Source organism: Scyliorhinus canicula, chromosome 12 (assembly GCF_902713615.1).
Source record: "Scyliorhinus canicula chromosome 12, sScyCan1.1, whole genome shotgun sequence".
Lineage (NCBI taxonomy): Eukaryota > Metazoa > Chordata > Chondrichthyes > Carcharhiniformes > Scyliorhinidae > Scyliorhinus > Scyliorhinus canicula.
The window spans coordinates 149,343,707-149,367,596 of NC_052157.1; the positions used below are offsets into that span (position 1 = coordinate 149,343,707).

Sequence of the window (23,890 nt, forward strand, 5' to 3'; positions counted from 1 at the left end):
AAAGTCTTCCCTTCAACATGCACCTCCTATTTATTCTGCCCTCCTCCTGCCTACAGGAGAAAATTCATGTCACAGCTTCCTACCTTGCTCAAGCAGTATTTCCTTCTACGTGAACACAATCAATAGTCATCGGTATACAATCTGACTTTGGAAGTCTTTACCCTTGACAATGCTCTCCTTACCTCTGCACAATTCCATCAAGGGGCACTGGGTGGTCATTTGTGGGTCAACGGTTCTGCCCTTCGTGAGGTACAGAAGTTGGATTTAATAGTGCACATGCGAGGTGAAGGTCCATAAATATTGGTCTTCTGTAATTAAACCAGCACAATGCTAATAGAAAGGCAGCATATGGAGCCCAGGTTAGCCTTTTAGCCATCACCACTGATCATTCTCTGGTTCCACCATTGGCCATGAACAGTAACCCTGAACATGGGACCTTACCTAGGCTTGGAGAGACTCACAGAAGGGCAAAGACACTAATCCTAAGATCACAAATGATCCTGTATTAGCAAATTTTTTTCCCCATCACGGTGAAAAACAAATGTCCTCCGGGAAAATGGTTCATGATGAGCCAGGCCATCTCGGACAATGTTTTTCAATTTTGTTTCCCCAAGGACCCACTTTTACCAAATGGCTAACCTTCAGGACCATGGTTTTCACTTACCCAGTCTATCCTGCATCCAGGCAGTGTTTGGGACACTAAAGTTTTCTTGCCCCAGGAAAAGGAGGGAAAGAAAATCATCTAGTTTTCCTGTTCTTGATCACTATCCAGTAGGAGAGAGTTCAAAATGACTTCTTCATGCAAAGAGTGGTAAATATGTGGTTTGACAAAGAGTCATCCAGACTCGAAAGGTCAGCCCCCTTTTCTCTCCACAGATGCTGTCAGGCCTGCTGAGATTGTCCAGTATTTTCTGTTTTTTGTTAGTAAATATGTGGAATTTTATCCCACAAAAAGCAAAGTTCTGGTGTCATGTGAGAGCACCTTTAAGAAATGGGTGTGTATATAAAAATCTGTAGGGAGAGTACCGTGAAGAAATTGGTGTTTATAAATGGGTGTGTATATAAAAATCTGTAGTGAGAGTACCTTTAAGAAATGGGTGTTTACTACTGCAATGATGTCAGAGAGTCAGTGGAGCTGGACTGTCTGTCAGCTTTTTACTTTCATTTTTGAGCAGGCTGCAGGGTGTTTTAGTTTCGTTTTCAGAGCTGGATAGCTGCAGTCACAGCCAGAAGGTGTATGAATCGCTCTGTAATCTAAAGACTGTAAATCGATCCTAGTGATTTAAAACTAATAACAGTAGTGACTTTAACCTGATGTGCTTCTGGTAAGAGGTGTTTTAAGTCGTATGGATGTTAAAAGGAAAGCTTAAAGGATTGCTTGGTGTTGTACTCTTTGGGGGTTGTATTTGAATTAATGGTTGCTAAGATGTTCACTGTATGTTTTAAAAAGGTTAACTTGAGTTCATAGAATAAACACTGTTTTGCTTTTAAAAATACTTTTCCATTTCTGCTGTACCACACCTGTAGAGTGGGCCGTGTGCTCCCCATACCACAATCTATTAAAGGTTGTGGGTCAGGTGAACTCTATTATACACTTTGGGGTTCTCTAAACCCATTCATCCATCTTGACCCCACGTCCCTTCGAGTTTTGCTAGCGAAGAGTACTATCAGTCTCGGTTTTAAAATTATTAATTGAGCTAGTGTTGTGGGCCAGGGTTTAGAGAACCCCAAAGTTTATAATGGAGTTCACCTGACCCACAACACTAGCTCAATTAATAATTTTAAAACCGAGACTGATAGTACTCTTGGCTAGCAAAACTCGAAGGGACATGGGGTCAAGATGGATGAATGGAATTGCATCCTAACCAGCTTTGATCTTAATGAATGACAAAACAGGCTTGAGGGGCTGAATGGCCTACTCCTGTTCCTTTGACATTATGAGGCTTGAGAGGAGAAATGCAACTCCTTCAAAACTTTAGCTAAGTTCAATTTCCTTTTCATCTAATGTTAAAGAAAAATAGGTCTTCCAGTTGTCGGTCTTTAATTCAGTGTACGGTTATCAGGGCTTTGATATCCATTAAAACCAAGATCAAAGCAAGCACATTTATAAGCAAAACCAACCCGCCTTCAAACAAAACTAATTCCAACCAGCCCTCTTAAAATTAGAAAGTACATTTGAACTGACTGTGAGCTGCAACTTTGCAAATAAAGTACAATAACTGAAAAGAATACTGAATATCTATGAGATTGTTTCTGCTGTAGTGCCACACAAGTGTCTATCCACATACTTAATTATGCATAAAATCAAATGTCGTGAACTGTCAGGGTGTCAAGGCGGATAAGCAATGATTTAATTAGAAACAGATGAGCTGCTGTATAATTAGGAACAAATGTTAATTTGCATTACAAGAGCATCCAATTTTCACAGAATCCAAAAGCAAAATCTTCAACATCAACCACTGAGCTCATTTTAATTCACATATGGATCAAATTCAGGCTCTGACAAAGTGCAATAAACTTGGTGCCAAATCCATTTCTTATCATTTTGGTATTTGTTGCAACTCGCCTTGCAATGAGAGCTGCACCAGTGACAAATGTTAAGTGTTTTTCTTCAAGCATCTGATGCAAATGCTGCGACTTCCACAGTTTAAGTTCTTTAGGCAAATAATTTCCCATCGTTGAAAATCGCTCGGAAATTGACATTTTACTACCCTTGGGAGTTTTCACGCCACATTACAAATGTAAAAGCCAAGAGATAATGTCGAGCCTACATAAAACCTAAAACAACTTTAGTAAAGGGTGTTAACACGCAGGATTGAGTTTCGCACTTTAGGAAGGATATTACTGCTAAGGAGAGAGCACAAATTTCATTCACTACAATGCTACTTACCATGGCATTATAGGGTGACAAAGACAGACTTGAAAACATTAGAGCTAATTTTGTGGGAACAATGCAGATGAGGGAAGAGTTTAACATTATGAAAGGATGTACATGGTTGATAAGAGCAGGCCTTTTCCAGTAACTGAGGAGTTTGGAATGAGATCTCCTTTATATATAAAATTATACATGCTAGATTTAGAGCACAGAATTATGAAGCTGTGAAAATCACTTCCAGGGGCAGTGATTGAGGCAGAACTATGCTTATCATTCAAAATTATATTAACTAGGTGAATAAAGGGAGGAGGAGTATGGGACACAAGGAGGGAAAAATGTGTTTGGGATTATTTATTTGTGTGAAGTTTAAACATTCAGTTGTTGGGTTGAATAGCATGTGTTGGTGTGTTACAGTTTCTGATGTATTTCTATGGGCAGAGGTTTATGGCCCTTCCTACTGGTGCCGGCTCAACTGCGCATGTGCGGACCCTGTGGCGCCGGGTTCAGGCCGGGATCGGCAGCTGGGGCAGCGGAGGCCACTCCAGCGCTGTCCTAGCCCCCTGTGGGCCGCAGAAAGGGGTCCCGGAACGGGCACCGACGCCGGAGTAAAACACTCCCGTTTTTACTCCAGCGTGGACATCGCTGGCACGGCCAACATTTGTTGCCCATCCCTAATTTCCCTTGAACAGAGAGGCTTGCTGGGCCATTTCAGAGGGCAGTTAATAGTCAACAACATTACTCTGGATCTGGAGTCATATGTAAAACCCGACCAGGTAAGGACGGCAGATTTCCTTCCCTAAAGGACATTCGTGAACCGGATGAGTTTTTGCAACAATCGATGATAGTTGTCATGGTCATTATTATTGAGACTAGCAGTTATATTCCGAATTTATTAAATGAATCTAAATTCCACCAAGCTGCTATGGTTCAACTTGAACCCATGTCTCCAGAGCAGTGGCTTGAGTCTCTGTATTACTAGTCCAGTAACATTACCACTAAACCATCATCTGCCCTGATTTAAAAAGAAATACATATAGAGCACCCAATTCCTTTTTTCCCCAATTAAGGGGCAATTTAGTGTGACCAATCTACCTACGCTGCACATTTTGGGTTGTGGGGGTGAGAGCCACACAGACACGGAGAGAATGTGCAAACTCCATATGGACAGTGACCCAGGGCAAGGAATCGAACCTGGGTCCTCGGCGTTGTGAGGCAACAATGCTAACACTGCGCCACCATGCCGCCCGCCATCTGCCCTGTTAACAGAGACGTTAATGATCCAAATATTGACTGGGCTATAGCAGTGTAAAGGGAAGAGAGGAGCATGAGTACCTCGAGTGTGCCAAGGAGGATTTTCCACGTAGGTCTGTTTCCAGTCCAACGAGCAAGGAGGCACTGCTGGAGCTGTTTCTCGGGAATGAGGTGGATCAAGTGTCAGTAGCGGAACATTTAGGGAATAGCAATCATTGTATCATAACTGGTGAGTTAGGATGGCTATGGAAAAGGACACGGAGAAATCAAGAGTAGGAACCATTAACTGGGGGGGGAAGCCAACTTAAATGGGGTCAGAATGGATTTGATCCAGGTAAATTGGAATCAATGATTAGCAGGCAAAACTCAAACTGAACAACGAGCTGCCTTTAAAGGAGAGCTCCAAGTGCAGTCAAGGCACATTCCCACAAAAGGAAATGGTAAGGCAAGCAAATCCGGAGCTCCCTGGGTGGCAAAAGAGATAGAAATTACGGTGAAGAAGAAAAAGTGTGTTTGTGACACAATTGAGAACCAGGCTGAATACAGGAAATTCAAAAAATCAAAGAGAAACAAAGCGGGCATAAGAGAAGAGACAGGCAGCGAACATAAAAGGGAATCCCAAAGTCTTCCATAGGTATGTGACTAATAAAATGGTGGCAAAAGGATTGGATTGGATTGGATTTGTTTATTGTCACGTGTACCGTGGTACAGTGAAAAGTATTTTTCTGCAAGCAGCTCAGCAGATCATTAAGTACATGGGAAGAAAAGGGAATAAAATAAACTATATAATAGGGCATAATAGGGTAACTACATAGTAATAATGTTAGTTTCAGAATTCATTATTAAAAGATTAGAACGAGTATAAGTTAAGTAAAAAGTGGATCTGTTGGGGAGAGCTCTCAGAGAGTCGCCTCTCTCTGGCGCCATCTTGGAAAGGAGGAACAAGGCTGAGTTGGGACCAAAAAGGGGACTTGCACAGGGCGGTAGGAGGCATGCCTGAGGTAATACATTCATATCTTGCATGGTCTTTACCAAGGACGATTGATGCTTCCCAGGTCATAGTGAAAGAGGAGCTAGCTCAGACACTTGAAAGGTTTTAACAATTGGTAAAGAGGATTTACTGTATAGGCGGTCAGCAACCTAACGGTTGATAAGGCACAAGGGATGGGTGAGCTGCATCCAAGGATACTGAGGGAAATGGAATGGAAGTTATTGGAGGCATTATTGGCCATAATTTTCCAATCTTCCTTCGACTCCGGAGCTACAGAAGACTGGGGAAATTGCAAATGTTACACCCTTGTTCAAAATGGAGTGAAAAGATAATCCAGCAATTACAAGCCAGTCAGTTTAACCTCAATAGTGGGACAGCTTTTAGAAACAATAAATCAGGACAAAAAAGCTGTTTGAGAAAATGTGGGCAAATTAAGAAATAATAGTGAGGCATAGAGTGCCAAAGCAAGGAAATGAATTTTTAAAAAAAAAATTTAGATTACCCAATTCATTTTTTCCAATTACGGGGCAATTTAGCGTGGCCAATCCACCTACCCTGCACATCTTTGGGTTATGGGGGTGGAACCTACACAGACACGGGGAGAATGTGGAAACTTCACACGGTCAGTTACCCAGGGCCGGGATCGAACCTGGGACCTCAGCACCTTGAGGCAGCAGTGCTAACCACTTCGTCACCGTGCTGCCCCTGGAAATTATGTTAAACCTGTATAAACACTGGCTCAGTCTCAACAGGAGTATTACGTCCAGTTCAAGGCATCGCACTTTAGGAAGAATGTGAAGGCAAATGTCCGAGAGGGTGCTGAAATGATTCATGAAAATAGTTCCAGGGACAAAGAACTTCCGGAGAAGTTAGGACTTAGGGGGGTCATTATCACATTCAGCAGCCGCCTGATGTTCGCTGTGAGCTGCCTACCCTTGACAAAGCCCGTTTGGTCCTCTGCGACCACCTCTGGTACGCAGCCCTCCAGACTTTTGGCCAGGACCTTGGCGAGTATTTTCGCATCCAAGTTCAGCAGTGAAATGGATCTGTATGATCCACATTCCGTCAGGTCTTTATCTTTTTTGGGTATCAGTGAAATTGTGGCCTGCGCTAGCATGGGGGGCAGGGTGCCCTCTGCCAGTGAGTCCGCGAACATGTTCCTTCGGTGTAGGACTAGGACTGGTGCGCATTTTCTGTAGACGTTCGCCGGGAACCCGTCGGGTCCCGGTGCCTTCCCCGCCTGCATGGAGCTGATGCTCTCCATGATTTCTCCCAGGTCTATTGGTGCTTCCAGCTCCCCCTGTCTGTCTTCTCCCAACACTGGTAGTTCCAGTCTGTGTAGGAACTGTTTCATTCTGCATCCCCGTTGGGGGGCTCGGAGGCGTACAGTCCCTGGTAGAAGGTCTCGAATGCCCGATTGACCTCCTTTGGCTCTGTTACCAGTCTGCCTTTGCTGTCCTTAACCTGCGCTATTTCCCTTGTGGCTGCCTGCTTTCTCAGCTGGTGAGCCAATAGGCGGCCAGCCTTGTCTCCGTGTTCGTAGAAGGTCCCCCGTGTCTGGCGGAGTTGCTACACTGCTTTCCCCGTGGATGTTAAAGTCCATTTGCAGCTTTTTCCTCCCAGCCAGCAGCCTCGGAGTACTTTCCATCGACTTCCAGAATGGAGTCCACTAGTTGTTGCCTGGCCGCCCTCTCTTCCCTATATCTACTTGCCTTGTAGGATATGATCTCTCCTCTGATCACGGCCTTCAGTACCTCCCAAAACATGGAGGGTGAGACCGTTCCGTTTTGGTTGTTACTAACGTAATCGCCATGGCCTGCGATATTTTCTGGCAGAAAGCCTTATCGGCCAGGAGGTCAGTGTCCAGCCTCCACGTGGGGCGCTGGGCCCGGCCTGACTCAAACTGCACGTCCATATAGTGTGGAGCGTGGTCAGAGGTAACGATCGCGGAGTAGTCTGTTCCTGTGATCCCTGGAAGCACCGATTTCCCCATTGCAAAGAAGTTGATACGGGTGTATACCTTGTGCACCTGCAAAAAGAACGAGAACTCCTTTTCTCCCGGGTGCAGGAACCTCCATGGGTCCACCGCCCCCATCTGTTCCATGAAGGCCCCTAACTCCCCAGCCATGCCAGACATTTTGCCCGTTCTGGGGTTTGATCGGTTGGACAGTGGCTCCAGCATGCAGTTAAAGTCGCTCCCCATGATCAGTCGGTGTGTCTCAAGGTCGGGGATTTCCGCCATGGTCTTCTTTATGAATTCTGAGTCGTCCCAGTTGGGAGCGCACACATTTACCAGTACGACAGGTGCCCCTTCCAGGACACCGCTGACCATGACGTACCTTCTCCTGGGTCTGTAACTGTCTTGGTTCCCGTAAACCTCGTCCTTTTGCCAATTAATATTGCTGCCCCCTGCCCCCCCCCCCCCCCCCCCCCCAGTGCCCTTGTCCCGCAGCATGCGTGGTACGTTTCTCCCACCCAGCCCTTCCTTACCAGCAGTCAGTCCTTCTCCCTCAGGTGCATCTCTTATAGGTAGATTATGTTGGCTTTTAGGCTTCTTAGGTGGGCAAAGACTCTGGATCTTTTCACTGGGCCATTGAGTCCCCTTACATTCCAGTAACAATCCTAGTGGGGGTTCCTGTGGGATCACCCATACTTACCTGGTGGACGCGCCCCTGCACTCCGGGGTTTCCCTTTGCTAGGGGGCCGTCCAAAATGGCCAGGGTCACCACCCTCACCATGGGGTCGGGCCCCAGTGCTCAGGGGTTTCCCTTTGCCCAGGGGGCACCCAATGCAGCCACCAGCTGTGTGTACGCCACACGGGTGTGCCCCTGCGCTCCGCGGTCTCCCTCTGTCCTGAGGCCCCCTTGCGTGGCTGTTTGCGACGCCCTCTTGGTTCCTCGCCCTGCTCCATGTCCGCCGAGGCCTATGTCTGTACTGCTTCAGTATCCCACCCTTCTCTTTGCTTCTCTTTTTTTCTGCATTCTCCCCTAGACTCCTCTCCGCCCCCCCCCCGCCCCCCCAGCCCTTGTTCCTTTGTCTCCCACCCCCCTCCCGTCCTTGTGCCAGGTGCTCCCCCTCCCCTGAGGTGAGAGGGCACCGCGGCCCTCCCTCCTTCCTGCCCTCCCATGCTGGCCCTCCTCACTAGTACGGTGGCTTTCCTCCCAGTATTCACCCAGTTCTGGCCCTGTTTAACCTTTCTCCTACTGGCCCTTGTCTCGCCCTCCTGTTAGCTTTCCTCAGCCTCATTTCCCTCACTCCACTCCCCCCCCCCCCCCCCCCCCCCATTGCATTGAGAGAGGAGACAAGCTCTGAGACAAGACAGCACAGTCCCGCGCAAGGCATGTGCACAGTTCAGGGGCGAAATTCTCCGACCCCCAGCAGGGTCGGAGAATCGCCTGGCGGCGCCTAAAATCCCGCCCCTGCCGTGGCAGAGATTCTCCGTCACCCGGGAAGTGGCGGCGGCGGAATCTCGCCACTCCGATCGGAGAGGCCCCTGCGTTGATTCTCCGGCCCGGATGGGCCGAAGTCCCGCCGCTGGGAGGCCTCTCCCGCCGCCGAGGTTTAAACCACCTCTGGAACGGCGGGATCAGCGGCGCGAGCGGGCCCCGGGGTCCTGGGGGGGGCGATCGAACCCCGGGGGGTGCCCCCACGGTGGCCTGGCCCGCGATCGGGACCCCCCACTCAGACTCCGGGCCAGTGCCCTGGCTGCACTATTTTCCTCCGCACCCGCCACGGCCTTCGCCATGGCGGAAGCGGAGGAGAACCCCACATCGTGCATGCGCCGGCAGAGACGTCAGCGGCACCTGGCCGCTGACGTCACTGCCGGCGCATGCGCCGACCGGCGAAAGCCTTTCGGCCAGCCCCGCTGCCGGGGGCGCCGGTCTTCTGGTGGCAACCGCTCCGGCGCGGGGCTGGCCCCCAAAGGTGGCAGAATTCCCCACCTTTAGGGAGGCGCGACCCCTGAGTGGTTGGCGCCACTCCCCTACTCCGGGACCCTCCGTCACGCCGGGTAGGGGAGAATGCCGCCCCATGAGTCCATTGTCCTTGTTTGCGATCTGTCCTCCGCTCTTTGTTCTGTTTTTCTCTTCCTTTTCCATCCTCATGTCTTTCATTGCGGTTGCGTGTGCTCCTTTCCCAGCTTGTTCGCTCTAACAAACTCATCAGCCGCCGCTGGGGTGTTAAGATACAGCTCTTTCCCTTCAAATGTTACCCAGAATTTGGCCGGGAATAACATCCCAAATTTTACCTTGCTTTTGTGCAGTGCTGATTTTGCGTTGTTGAATTCAGCCCTTTGTTTGGCCAGGTCCGCCCCAATGTCCTGATACACCCTTATGGTCTTCCCTTCCCACGTGCTGTTTCGTTTGCCGGGCCCACTTTAGGATTCTCTCCAGGTCTTGGAACCGGTGAAGCTTCGCAATAATTGCTCTGGGCTGCTCCCTGGATTTGGGCTTGGGTCGGAGCGACCTGTGCACCCTGTCTATTTCCGGTGGGTTTGGGAATACCTCCTTTCCCACTCGCTTGCCCATCATTTGGGTGATGTAGCCTCTTAGGTCTCTGCCCTCTATCCCCTCTGGCAGACCCACTATTTTAATGTCTGCCATCTGCACCTGCTTTCCTGGCCCTCCACTTTCCCTCTTAGGCTCCCCTGGGCCGTTACTAACCTTTTGACCTCGGCTTCTAGGGTTATCACCCTGTCGCTCTGGTCCGAGGCGGCCCTCTCCAACTCCAGAATTTTTTTTTTCTGCATCTAATCTTCCCTTTCCTGGCCTTCGATGGTCTGCTGCATTTTGTGCGTCGCCTCCTTCATCATTGCTTGGAGCTCCGACCAGAGGGCCTCCTTTATGCTGGTCACTGCGTCCTGCTCACGCTCCACAGCATGGTCGGCCATTGTTTTCCCTTTCAGGCTCGCCTGTACCTCCATCTCGTCTCCTGGGGCCGCCGCTCATGCGCCTTACCCTCGCTGCTGCTGCTTGCGTCTCGCTGTCCCTTCACCTTGGTGTTTTTCTTTCTCCAGCCATCTGCCTGTCTCTCTTTCTTTCCCCGCTGCTGTTCCTTCCCCTGGGGTTGCTCTCACTTCCCCCACTCCTCTGCTCTCCCTGGGTCTGTCTCGGGCTTTGGGTTTCCCTTTTTTTTGGGGTGGGGGGGTGGGGGGGGGGGGGGTTGTGGTTGGTTACCTTCCTCCCTTTTTCTCTTTCCTTGTCTCTTTATTTATTTATTTACTTCTACTTCCCCCCCCCCCTCCTCCTTCTCACTGGGTCAGACGGGTTTGGGCGCAGTTATATTTTTAACAGAGCTGCATGTTCACGTCTCTTCCTTTTTTTGATCACATCAACAATATTTAAAATTGTGGAGTACAATACAAATTGGATGTAGCTGATTGCATAAAGCCGGGTGACCTCCTCCTGCATCTTTTGTACACACATTATAAAGGGAAAGGATCACCAATTATATAATTACGGTAAGGGCATTAGATGGTGATTGATGGATTCAAATTTCACGGCTGGCTTCTGGTTCAGAGTGATAGGATGCAACTTTTTTACACTGGTCACAATATCCTGTGTGATTCAGGCAGTTCCAACCCAGTTATTATTTGAAATAAGTGGCAATAATCTCAACATAATTTGAAACTAGAATAGTAGAGGGGTTATGGCGGGCTGGGGGCCATTCGGCTGTGTTGGTCTTCGTAAGGGGCAATTCATCTAGTTTTAACTCCCCTGCCTTTTTGCCCGTAGCCCAGCAAATCTTTTTTACAGTTAGTCAAATGAAGGACAAAACAAACCTCCTCTGTAAAATAAAGCAAATTAGCGCGGGCAAGAAAAATGTAATGTATATAAGTAACAGCTGTTTATAAATATGAGAAAAGCCAATAAAAAGATTTTCCAAAAAAAATGTAACTGCGTCTATATTGTTCTGGGAGTGGGACCTCCCCATGAAAGTTCTGGAACATTCATTCAGCAATGCTGAAGTCACATATCTGGCTTGAATGGTTGGTCAGAGAGTTTAAACCTCGGTCATCAGCAATCTTTAGATTCATTAACAGTGCTTTGGAGGAGACAAAGCTTGAACTGTATCTTTGTGCTGAGAGAGGTAGCTAAATTAGTTTATTTATTAAACCCTGGATAATACTCCTCGCAAGGCAATTTTAACATCCTCTAAAAACTACAACAAAGTACAAAGACATCACATGATTTTTTAAAAATCTGTCCATCTCAGCCTTGAACATAGGAGACCAAAACGTAGGAGAAGTGAGCCATACGGCCCATCGGGCCCCTAATGGCAACAATCAATGTGATCATCGACTGGTCCGATAGGATAATCCTCAATTCCACTTTCCTGCCTTATCTCCATAACCCTTGATTCCCTCCCTGATCAACAAAAAGATTACAAAGCACTTTACTTGGCCTTTAAGAACAATAGATATTTAAATTTTATTGCTGTTAGAATTATTGCACTCCTTAATCTATCCTGATGTGCTTTTCCATGATGTAAAACTGGAAAGATTTTTTAATCTAATGAGCATGATTGTATGTTCCACAGAATACTTAATGTGCACAAAGATAACATCTGTTGACGCATTTCTGTAGGAAAACGCTACACATTCTGCTCTGACTGATAGTGTTAAGTCCTTGGCTGAACGCAGCTTTATATCTGGAACAATTGTACTGTAGATTCACTGTAATAGATAGAAAGAATGGCCTAGAGAAAAGATCAGTCAGCACAAACGTGAATCCTCCTCCCTGAGCTCATGACTGCAAAGCATTGTCTCCAGTACATGAGATACAGGGTTCAGGCTGGAGGCTCAAATAAAATACACTGGCTAAGCAGGGGTAGGGTTGCTGATGAATCAGTTTTGTGTTGCAATGAGTTGCCAGCAAGAATCAAGTGAATGGAAACTGTAACCACAACACATGAATGAGCTGCAAGAACACGTATTGCTGCCCAGAAAGTAGGCAATGCAACAATGAAGAGGATTTGTTTTTTTTAATTAATCAGCACCTGGAGTTGCTGTTTTGCAGAGTCTATAAAGGGTGAGACAGGAGAAGATACTTTGCCCTTAAATTCTAGCCTCTGCCAAATTACAACTTTCAAACTTAATCTGATGAATGTGGTTTCATTCAGCATATTGCAAACATCCACCTAATACTTCACTCAGCGGTTTTGTAAGTCGAAGATGATTTCCAGGCGACCCGGGTTCGATCCCAGCTCTGGGTCACTGTCCGTGAGGAGTTTGCACATTATCCCCGTGTCTGCGTGGGTCTGACCCCCACAGCCCAAAAATGTGCAGGGTAGGTGGATTGGCAATGCTAAATTGCCCCTTAATTGGGATTTATTTTTCTAAAAAAGGATGATTTCCAGCACTGTAGTTTATTCAGTGTATCTTTTATAAGGTGTGGTGAATGTAACTTGGTAATTCACACTGTATTTACCAATACCTTTGTAAGCGAAGTAGCGTTATCCGACCACTAGGGGGAGTAGCTCTGGGAATGCTCAGGGGTTTGTACAGGGCTCCACCCTTGGCTCCGCCCACTCCTCCTCCCCCCTGTGCTGCTGTATAAATACCCTTGTCCAGAGTCAGCCTGCAGTTCATCGAGAGTTCATCAACGGGTAACAGGCTGGCTCTGTAGTAAGTAGATTAAAACCACTGTTCATATCTGAAAGCACGTGTCTGGTGAATTGATGGTTCCATCATAAGGTGCAACATGATTTTATCCAAAATTGTGTCAGAAATGTTTCACTTTGCAGACTGCGTTTTCACAAAGAAAGATAGACGTAAATAATTTATACAGTTCAGCTTGCAAAAAAATGACAGAATTGTACAGCAATGGCACAGAACATCAAGAACACGTCAGTGTCTTTCACCGTACGACTGTAAGATATAGGAGCAGAATTAGACCATTGGGCCCAGCCTGTCTGCTCCGCCATTCAATCATGGCTGATATGTTTCACATCCCCATTCAAATGCCTTCTCCCCATAACCCCTGATCCCATATTAATCAAGAACCTATCTCTGACTTAAAGACACTCAGTGACTTGGCCTCCACCGCCTTCTGCGGCAATGAGTTCTATAGATTCACCACACTCTGGCTGAAGAAATTCCTCCTCCTTTCTGTTTTAAATGATCGTCCCTTCAATGTGAAGCTGTGCCCTTGGGTTCTAGTTTTTCCTACTAGTGGAAACAGCCCCTCCATGTCCACTCCACATCTAGGCCTCAGTATTCTGTAAGTTTCAATTACATACCCCCTCATCCTTCTAAACTCCATCGAATACAGATCCAGAGATCTCAACCACTCCTCATATTACAATTCCTTCATTCCAGGGATCATTCTAATGAACCTCCTCTGGACCCTCTCCAAGGCCAGCACATCCTTCCTTAGATATGGGGCACAAAACGGCTCACAATGCTCCAAATTGGGTCTGCCCAGAGCCTTATACAGCCTCAACAGTACATCCCTGCTCTTGTATTCTAATCTTCTCAGCACTGAATTTTCCTTTCCAACTGCCTACTGAACCCGCATGTCAACCTTAAGAGAATCCTGAACTAGGACTCCTAAGTTCCTTTGTGCTTCTGATTTCAGAAGCCTTTTACCATTTCGAAAATAGTCTATGCCTCTATTTTCCCTGCCAAAGTGCATAACCTCACACTTTCCACATTGTATTCCATCTGCCACTTCTTTGCCCACTCTCCTAGCCTGTCCAAGTCCTTCTGCAGCCTCTCTGCTTCCTCAACACAACCTCTCCCTTTACAGATCTTTGTATCATCTGCAAACTTAGCAACAATGCTTTCAGTTCCTTCTTCCAGATCGTTAATGTATATTGTGAATAGTTGTGGTCCCAACACTGACCCCTGTGGAACACCTCTAGCCACCAGCTGCCACTCTGTAAAGGACCCCTGTATGCCCACTCTGCCTTCTGCCAGTCAGCCAAATCTCTATCCATGTCAGGTAGTCTAATAGCTCCCTTCTTTTTTTTTAATAAACATTTTATTGAGGTATTTTAGGTTTTACAACAACAAAATAAACAATGTACATGAGTTTATAAACATATTGCAAAAAATTCTGCTTCCTTCCTTACAGGTCCCACCTTGATTAACCCCTACACTAAACTAAACCCCCCCCCCCCCTTCTGCTGACAATTAATTTTCAGCAAATAAGTCGACGAACGGTTGCCACCTTCAGGCGAACCCTAACAGTGACCCTCTCAAGGTGAACTTGATTTTCTCCAAACAGAGAAAGCTAGCCATGTCCGATAGCCAGGTCTCTGACTTCCGGGGTTTTGAGTCCCTCCAAGCTAATAAAATCTGTCTCCGCTGATCCTCCCGCTCACCTTGCACACCTATCTTCTACATCAAAGAACCTGCCCATCCGGGCCACTGTCATGTGAGCCTGATGAACGACCTTAAACTGTATCAGGCTGAGCCTGGCGCATGACGTGGACGCATTGACTCTACTCAACGCCTCCACCCGGAGACCATCCTCTATCTCTCCGCCCAACCCCTCTTCCCACTTGCGCTTCAGCTCCTTCGTCTGCATCCCCTCTGACCCCATGAGTTCCCTGTAGATGTCGGAGACCTTCCCTTCTCCCACCCACACTCTGGAAATACTTGTGGAATCTCACCACCATTGCCCTCGGGGGGGGGGGGGGGGGGGGGTCACCCATTCGCAGCTTCTTCACGAGTGCTCTGTAAGCCCTGTCCACCTCCAAGGGTCGGGGGAATGCTCCATCCCCCAGCAGCTTCTCAAACATGCCTGCTGTGTATGCCCCAGCGTCCGCTCCTTCGGATCCCTCCGGGAGCCCAACGATCCTCAAGTTCTGCCAGCGGATCCTCAAGGTCCTCCACCTTGGCCAGGAGCCTTTTCTGCTGGTCTCTCAGCATCCCCACCTCCAACTCCACCGCAGTTTGATGTTCCTCCTGGTCAGCCAGCGCCTTCTCTACTTTCTGGATCGCCCGATCTTGGGCATCCAATTTAAGCACCAGCCGCGCAATTGACTCATGGGGTCCAAGGAGTCCTGCTTCTGTTTGGCGAAGCCCTCCTGGATAACTTGCATCAGCTACTCCGTTGACCGCTGGGTCGACAAGCCAGAGCTCCGGTCATCCCCCATGCTGTCTCCCGCTGAAGCTTCAGCCCACACCTTCTCTGTCCGTCTGTTTCAGCCTTTGCGAGCACTTCTAGTCCGCCTCTCCATGCACCGATGTGGGAATCCAGTACACAATTGCCTCTATCATTGATTTTCCAGATCAAGTCCGGTAAAAATTCAGGGGGAAAGTTCCAAAAGTCCAACCCAAGCGGGAGCCACCAAACGTGCAACTTATTCCTTCATAGCCGCCACCGGACGTTAATGGCTCCCTTCTGTGTATATAGATTTCTTGAGCCTTCCGGTTTGCCATGTTTAGTTCCACACTTCCATGCCAATGGGTAACACCTCAAAGTAAGTCTAAATTGTAACGGTATTACTACCACTTTCTGTTCACTCACCCTAAAATTGATATGGGCTGTGGTTTTAGTTGCCCAGGTTTGCTCGCTATTTTAATCTATCATTAACAAATGCAGCAACAGCAAAAAATATTATTTCCAAACAGCTTAACACTTGGGAAGTCTCACCTGTTCCATTATTAATCAAATTCTTCATAATGGGAGAAGAATGATTAATATACCCCATCATTTATGAACATAAAGAAGCAACTTATAGGTTGTATAAAATATCAGGTTCGCGGCAGCACGGTGGCGCAGTGGTTAGCACTGCTGCCTCACAGCACCGAGTTCCCAGGTTCGATCCCGGCTCTGGGTCACTGTCCATGTGGAGTTTGCACATTCGCCCTGTGTTTACGTGGGTTTCGCCCCCACAATCCAAAGATGTGCAGGGTAGATGGATTGGCCACGTTAAATTGCCCCTTAATTGGATGCTCTAAATTTTTTTTTTTTTAAATCAGGTTCTGAAAAAGGCCCATTTCTTTTAAGGTACATGAGTATATCCTCATTTATCCAACTGAAATGTATCTAGTGCCTCTATCCTGCCAGACTAATCAATCTCCAGCTCCGGCGATATGACAGGATGAGTGTTTTTTTTTTGGCTTTCCTTCTATTTGTTCATGGAATATGGATGTCACTGGCAAAATTGGCATTTATTGCCATTTCCTGTTTCATCTAGAAATTGAGTGACCACATTCAAGCGCTTCCTTCAGGCGTCAGAGAATTTCATAAATCCACTACCAGCAGTAAAGCCTCTTCCTCATTGGCAAAACCAGGACGAATCTTCCAGCATCTTTAGATGTATGCAGGTTGCATCTCTTCAACTCTAGACTCTCTCCCTCCCACATCTGGCTGCCGTGGTTCACAAAACCAAGCAGCCTCTTCTCCCTCAAAACAGCTGTCTGCGATATTCATAGGGAAGCCTGTAACCTGATCTCAGAAATGGCTTCCTTTACCGCCTTCCTCTTTGGCAACATGAAGCACATTGCCCTTTCGACCAGGTGGAAATGCTGATTAGCTATTCTTGGCCTCAACTCTATTTCACCTTAGAAGTAAATGGACAGTTTACGACACAGCTGCTCAAAACCCAACACGTTCAGCAGCTTTCTGAAACTTTTGGTGACTTTTGAGCCTATCCGTTGTGAACTCAGACTGCTTCCATGTCTGAAACCATGAACAACGTACAACATCACCTCAGAACCACAATCTGGGTCTCTCTCTGATTTTTTTTTAACTGCCCCAAGCCTGTTGTCAAGCAGATCTCAGAATATGTCATATAACTCCTTCCATTTTAACTTAAAGAAAGTTCCAAATCATAAGCCTGATAAAGCTCATAATTGTAACAGAGTGACATAGGTATAACCACAGTGCTATTACGAAGGATGTTCTAGGATTTTGATGCAGACATAGGTAGTGGTATTGTCACTGGACTAGTAAGCCAGAGACCGAGGGTACTGCTCTGTTGACCCGGGTTCAAATCCCACTAGGGTGGAATTTGAATTCAATAAAAATCTGGACTTAGAAGTCTGATGATGGCCATGAAAGCATTGTCGATTGTCGTAAAAACCCATATGGTGTCCTGTAGGGAAGGAAATCTGCCATTCTTACCAGGTCTGGCCTAAATGTGACTCCAGACACACAGCAGTGTGGTTGACTCTTAAATGCCTTCACGGGTGGGCAATAAATGCTGACCCAGCCAACGACGCCCACATCTCATGAACAAATTTTTTAAAATGGTGCAAATAGAGCGAAATAGACCTTGGATGGGAACTTTCAACTGGTGGTGTGTCGTGCCCTTGTGCCTCTAGGTGGTAGAGGTTGCAGATTTGGAAGGTGCCACTAAAGAAAATTTGGTGAGTTAGCCTCCAGCACTATTGTTGCCTAGTGACTGGTGGTTTGGTCACAGGTGGCCCTGCTTAACCGTTAAAACCTTCTGAGGGGAGTTACTTCACCTTTAAAATTATTTGTTTAAAAGTGGGTGTTTGAAGTGGTTACGGTCAGCTTCTGTTAATACAAAGTCGCTTTGTTCAAATATGTGTGTGTGTGTGTATAAATAAAACAAAACAAACTGAATAAATGGGAGGTAAATGAAAAAGGAAGCAGGCAGGCGAATAATACAAAGGAGCAAAACAACACATGTCGAATTCACCGGGACTGGCACCGGGGCTGGCACTGCCCACTGGCAAGGTAGAAATTAGGAGCATATTCGTGGCATATTCGTGGAGCCGTTCCCAACGCCAGCTGGAAACCTTGGAGAATGTTCATGTTGCAAAGCACGACTACAGCAGACATGCAATCACAAATGTTCATTCATAAACCCGTGCCTGCAGCCTGCTGGGATCTGTCACCACGTAATCGTGTGACTCACGTTGGTTCATTCATCCTGCCCTCCGGTGCATTGCCTCACCACACAAATCCCACAGAGGGTCAGAGAGAGAGAGAGAGAGCTGCACCACACACACGGTTCTCGGCGTCCACCCTTACTTGGCCAAAGTTGGGAGTGTGGGGTGTTAAATAAACCGACAGAAACGCTGCGTTGGGTGGGTGGTGTGCAAAGAAAAAAAAACACTAAATTAGGGCCACATTGCACATTCTCTGGGAGTAGCTGGTTCGGTTTGCACAGGACTGATTAAGATGCAAGCACCTCATCCTGAAAATGGTCTTTTTATATCCGAAATCATGTGACCGAATCCAGTTGATCACTTCGTCGTTCTCACAACGTCAATAGTTACATCATAAATAATAGCCCCAGAATAGAAAGATTAGATGAGACGGGAGAGGAAGGGCCGCTGTGTTCTGTGTGAGGTGGCCGAGGGTAAGCTGAGGGCTCTGCTTGATACCCTCCCTCCCTCCACCCCACCCACACACCAACTCTCTTGTGTTTGTAACCTGAAGACGCCACTCCCTCCCTCCCTCCCACCCACACCCAGACAGAAACCTGTCAGGTAAGGAGATTGTGACATTCCTTTCCCACAACCGAAACCTCTCGCCGGGCTGACTGTGGATAGAGAGGGAGGGTATAAAACCCTTGCTGGGAATGAGAGAAGCGATGGGGAAGGAACTTGCCCATTGCCCCCTTTTCCCAGCACATGCCGGAGGGGGGAAGCCAGAATTGGAACTCAATGCCAGGAGCTACCTGCACCTCTTGTTTTTTCTTTTGTTGCAACATTAACCCTGTCCAGGGCTGCTGCAGTTGGGGGCATGTCTACCCCCCCCCCCCCCCCCCCCCAAACCAACCCACCCACCCTCCACTGTCACTGAGCACATCACATCCAGCCGGGCGCTTTTTTGCAACACTGTGCAGCTGGACAGGGAGCTTTGCTGCTGTTTCAGTGACCATAACACATCCTGAAAGCAAAGGCGTGCATCAGAGTGCATCACAGTTACAATAAAGGGAATATCGCGATCTGAACACATGCAATTACAAGGAGGTGATTTGAACAATGTTCGTCCAGCAGGGAAAAATAATTGTTAGCAGCAGGAGCTGCTCTTTAGAAACATGTTCCTTCCTGTAACACAATCATGTCAGCCTCTGTTCACTTACCTCTCTCTTGACGTTCCACAGCAGCTTCTGCTTCGCTTCTTCCTCCGAGCAGCCCGGCGGTTTGGAGCTTGACATTTCGGCGCTGGTTGAGATGAGCAACTGCAATAGAGACAGAGACGGAGAGAGCAGGAGGGAGGATGAGAGGCCGCTGCCGGTGCCGGTTCTCTGCAGCCACTGCTCCCCCTGCAGATCCAGCTCGCGCCGCCGCCCAGAGCGCCAGAGCCGAGCGCGCCTGACGTCACCGGCAAGCCAGGGACAACTCGCGCGCTCACCTGGAGCAGGGACACCCCCCCCCCCCCCCCCCCCACACACACACACAGACAGACAGGGATTTCCCCCACCCAGACAGCCAGACAGGGATTCCCCACACCCAGACAGACAGGGATTTCCCCCACCCAAACAGACAGACAGGGATTCCCCACACCCAGACAGACAGACAGGGATTTCCCCCACCCAAACAGACAGACAGGGATTCCCCCACCCAGACAGACAGACAGGGATTCCCCACACCCAGACAGACAGACAGGGATTTCCCACACCCAAACAGACAGACAGGGATTCCCCCAACCCAGACAGACAGATTCCCCCCACCCAGACAGTCAGACAGAGATCCCCCCCCCCCCACCCAAACAGACAGACAGGGATTCCCCCACCCAAACAGACAGACAGGGATTCCCCCACCCAAACAGACAGACTGGGATTCCCCCAACCCAGACAGACAGACAGGGATTTCCCCCCACCCAGACAAACAGGCAGAGATTCCCCACCCCCCCACCCAGACAGAGACTGGGATTCTCCCCCCCCCCCCACCCAGACAGGCAGACTGGGATCCCCCCCACCCAGACAGATACAGGAAGGCAAACAGGGATTCCCCCCCACCCAGACAGACAGACTGGGATTCCCGCCCTACCCAGACAGACTCGGATTCTCTCTCCCCCCCCCCCCCCCCCACCCAGACAGACAGAGAGAGATCCCCCCCCCACCCAGACAGGCAGCAGACTGGGATACCCCCACCCAGACAGGCAGGCAGACCAAGATACCACCCACCCAGGCAGACACAGGCAACAGAGATCCCCCCACCCAGACAGACAGGCAGACTGGGATACCCCCCACCCAGACAGAAAAGGATTCCCCTCATCCAGACAGACAGGCAAATAGGGACCCCCCCCCCCCCCCCACCCAGACAGACAGGCAAATAGGCAAACAGAGATTCCCCCCCACCCAGACGGACAGATAGACGGGAATTCCCCCCACCCAGACAGACAGGCAGCCTGGGATCCCCCACCCAGACAGATAGAGACAGACAGGCAGACAAATGGGGATTTCCCCCCACCCAGACAGGCAGACTGGGATCCCACCCCATCCAGACACAGGCAAACAGGGATTCCCCCACACAGTGACAGACAGACGGGGATTCTCCCACCCAGACAGACAGATCACCCCAACAGACAGGGATTCCCACCCATCCAGACAGACAACAGACAGGATCCCCCCCCCACACACCCAGAGAGACAGACAGGCAGAAATTTCCCCCCACCCAGACAGATTCCCCCCGATAGGGGTTTCTCCCCTCCCACCCAGACAGACAGACAGGGATTTCCCCACCCAGACAGACAGATCCCCCCAACAGACAGGGGTCCCCCTCCCCACACCCAGACAGGGATCCAACCCCAGACAGGGATCCACCCCCAACCGGATGGACAGGGATCCCTCAAACAAATAGACAGGGAACCCACCCCCTCGCCCCCCACCCGCCCCACACACACAGACAGACAGGAAACCCCCACCCACACACACACACAGACAGACAGGAAACCCCCCACCCACACACACACTGACAGACATAGGGACAAACAGATGTGAAAGAGGCAAACATGATTAGGTAATTTAAGGTGAAGGAACTCTCAGGGGGCAGTGACCACGATATAATAGAATTCACCCTGAGTTTGAGAGAGAGATGAAATCAGATGTAACGATTTTACAATTAAGCAAATGTAATTACAAAGACAGGAGGGAGGAGCTGGTGAGAGTTGATTGGAAGAGGCGCCTAGGAGGGAAGACAGTGGAACAGCAATGGCATGAGGTTTTGGGGGTTATTCGGGAGGCACTGCAGAAATTCATCCTAAGGGGGAGGAAACATGTTAAGGGGAGGACGAGGCATCCATGGCTGACAAAGGAAGTCAAGGACAGCATAAAGGCTAAGGAAAAAGCGTACAATGTGGTGAGGATTAGTGGCAAGCCAAATGATTGGGAAGCCTTTAAAAGCAAGCAGAAGTTAACTAAAAAAGTAATAAGGGGGAAGAAGATGAACTTTGAGTGCAAACTAGCTAGTAATATAAAATAAGATTGCAAGAGTTTTTTCGATATATGAAAGGTAAGAGAAAGGCAAGAATGGACATTAGACCACTGGAAAATGAGGCTGGAGAAGTAGTAATAGGGAATAAAGAAATGGCAGAGGAACGGAATAGGTACTTTGCATCAGTCTTCACAGTGGAAGACACCAGTGGCATACCAGAACTTCAAGAGAGTCAAGGGGCAGAGGTAAGTGTCATGGCAATCACTAAGGAGAAGGTTCTGGGGAAATTGAAAGGCCTGAAGGTGGTAAGTCACCTGGACCGGATGGACTACACCCCATGGTTCTAAAAGAGATAGCTGATTAGATTGTGGAGGCATTGATGGTGATCTTTCAGGCATTACTGGGGGCATGGACGGTCCCAGAGGATTGGAAAATGGCTAATGTAATACTGCTGTATAAGAAGGAAGAGAGACCAGAAGACAGCAAATTATAGGCCGGTTAGCCTGACTTTGGTTGTTGGTAAGATTTTAGAGTCTATTATTAAGGATGAGATTGTGCATGGTAAAATAGGACTGAGTCAGCACGGATTCGACAAGGGGAGGCCATGCCTGATAAATCTGTTAGAATTCATTGAAGTGGGAACAATGAAGTTAGACAAAGGACGTGAGCTATTTGAATTTCCAGAAGGCCTTTGACAAGGGGGCCGTACAGGAGACTGCTAAATGAGATAATAGCCCATGGTGTTAGGGGCAAGGTACTGGCATGGATAGAGGATTGGCTGACTGGCAGAAATAATAATAGTAATAATAGCTTATTGTCACAAGTAGGCTTCAGTGAAGTTACTGTGAGAAGCCCTTAGTCACCACATTCCGAAGCCTGTTCAGGGAGGCCGGTACGGGAATTGAACCGGAGCTGCTGCCTTGTTCTGCATTACAAGCCAGCTCTTTAGCCCACTGTGCTAAACCAGCTCCTCCCAGAAGGCTGGGAATGGGAATAAAGGGGTCCTTTTCAGGATGGCAGCCGGTGACTAGTGTTCCGCAGGGGCAGTGTTGTGACCATAACTATTCATGATATACATTAACAATCTAGAAAAGGAACTGAGGGCATTGTTGCTAAGTTTGCAGATGATACAAAGGCAAGTAGAGGGACAGGTTAGGTTGTGTTGAGGAAGCAGGGAGGCTGCAGAAGGACTTGGACAGGCTAGGAGAGTGAGCAAATAAACTGCAGATGGAGTACAAAGTGGAAAGGTGTGAGGTTATGTACTTTGTTAGGAGGAATAGGGGCATAGACTATTTTCTAAATGGTAAAAGGCTTCAGAAATCTGAAGCACAAAGGGACTTAGGAGTCCTAGTTCAGGATCCTGTTAAGGTTAACGTGGCAATTAGGAAGGCAAAAGTAATGTTCGCAGAATATAAGAGCAGGATGTGCTGTTGGGGCTGTACAAGACTCTGGTCAGACCCCATTTGGAGTATTGTGAGCAGTTTTGGTCCCCGTATCTAAGGAAGGATGCGCTGGCCTTGGAAAGGGTCCAGAGGAGGTTCAGAAGAATGCCATATGAGGAGCGGTTGAGAACTCTGGGTCTGTACTCAATGGACTTTAGAAGGATGAGGGGGGATCCAATTGAAACTTATAGAGTATAAAAGGGCCTATACAGAGTGGACGTAGAGAGAATGTTTCGACCACTAGGACAAACTAGAACCTGATGGCACAGTCTCAGACTGAAGGGACAATCCTTTAAAATTGAGATGAGGAGGAATTTCTTCAGCCAGAGGGTGGTGACTCTATGCAACTCATTGTCGCAGAAGGCTGTAGAGGTCAAGTCACTGAGTATCTTTAAGAAAGAGATAGATAGGTTCTTGATTAATAAGGGTATCAAGGGTTATGGGGAGAAGGCAGGAGAATGGGGATGAGAAACATATCAGGCATGGTTGAATGGCAGAACAGATTCGATAGGCCGAATGGCCTAATTCTGCTTCTATATCTTGTGGTCTAATGGGACACCACCCCACGCACTTGGAGTCAGTAAGGGATTCTGCAATCCGGAAAGCCAGCGATTCCCCCCACCCAGGCAGACAGAGATTCCCCATCCAGATAAACATGCAGACAGATATGGATTCCTGCCAGAGAGACAGATGGGGATAACATACAGCCAGTGATTCCTGCTCAGACAGACAGGCGGGACTCCCCAGACAGACTGCAATCCCCCCCCCCCCCCCCCCCCACCCTGCACTCAGACAGAAAACCAGATCAGGATACCCCAGTAAGAAAGGGTTGAATTCTCAGAGAGGGTAAAGGATTACCCAGAGTGATGGGGGGAAGGATTCCCCGGAGACAGAAAGTGGGAAAGAGGAGGTTCTTTTGAGAGAGAAAGACAGAGAGAGAGAGAGAGAGAATAAACTCCTCTGGAGTGAGAAAGAACCAAAGATTTCCAGAGGAAGTCAAGAAAAAGAGATGCAAAAAAACA

The 23,890-nt window shown here is 48.3% G+C and overlaps 1 protein-coding gene across 5 annotated transcripts in view; it reads right to left on the reverse strand.

Moving 5' to 3' along the window:
* The window catches only part of sgsm2 (small G protein signaling modulator 2), a 283,232-nt gene that overhangs the window by 256,904 nt on the left and 2,438 nt on the right, over window positions 1-23,890 (reverse strand). For all 5 annotated transcript variants that reach the window (XM_038814470.1, XM_038814473.1, XM_038814469.1 and 2 more), the window contains exon 2: window positions 19,131-19,229. In XM_038814470.1, the coding sequence (XP_038670398.1) occupies window positions 19,131-19,229 (99 nt within the window). The remainder of the gene's footprint in view (window positions 1-19,130; window positions 19,230-23,890) is intronic.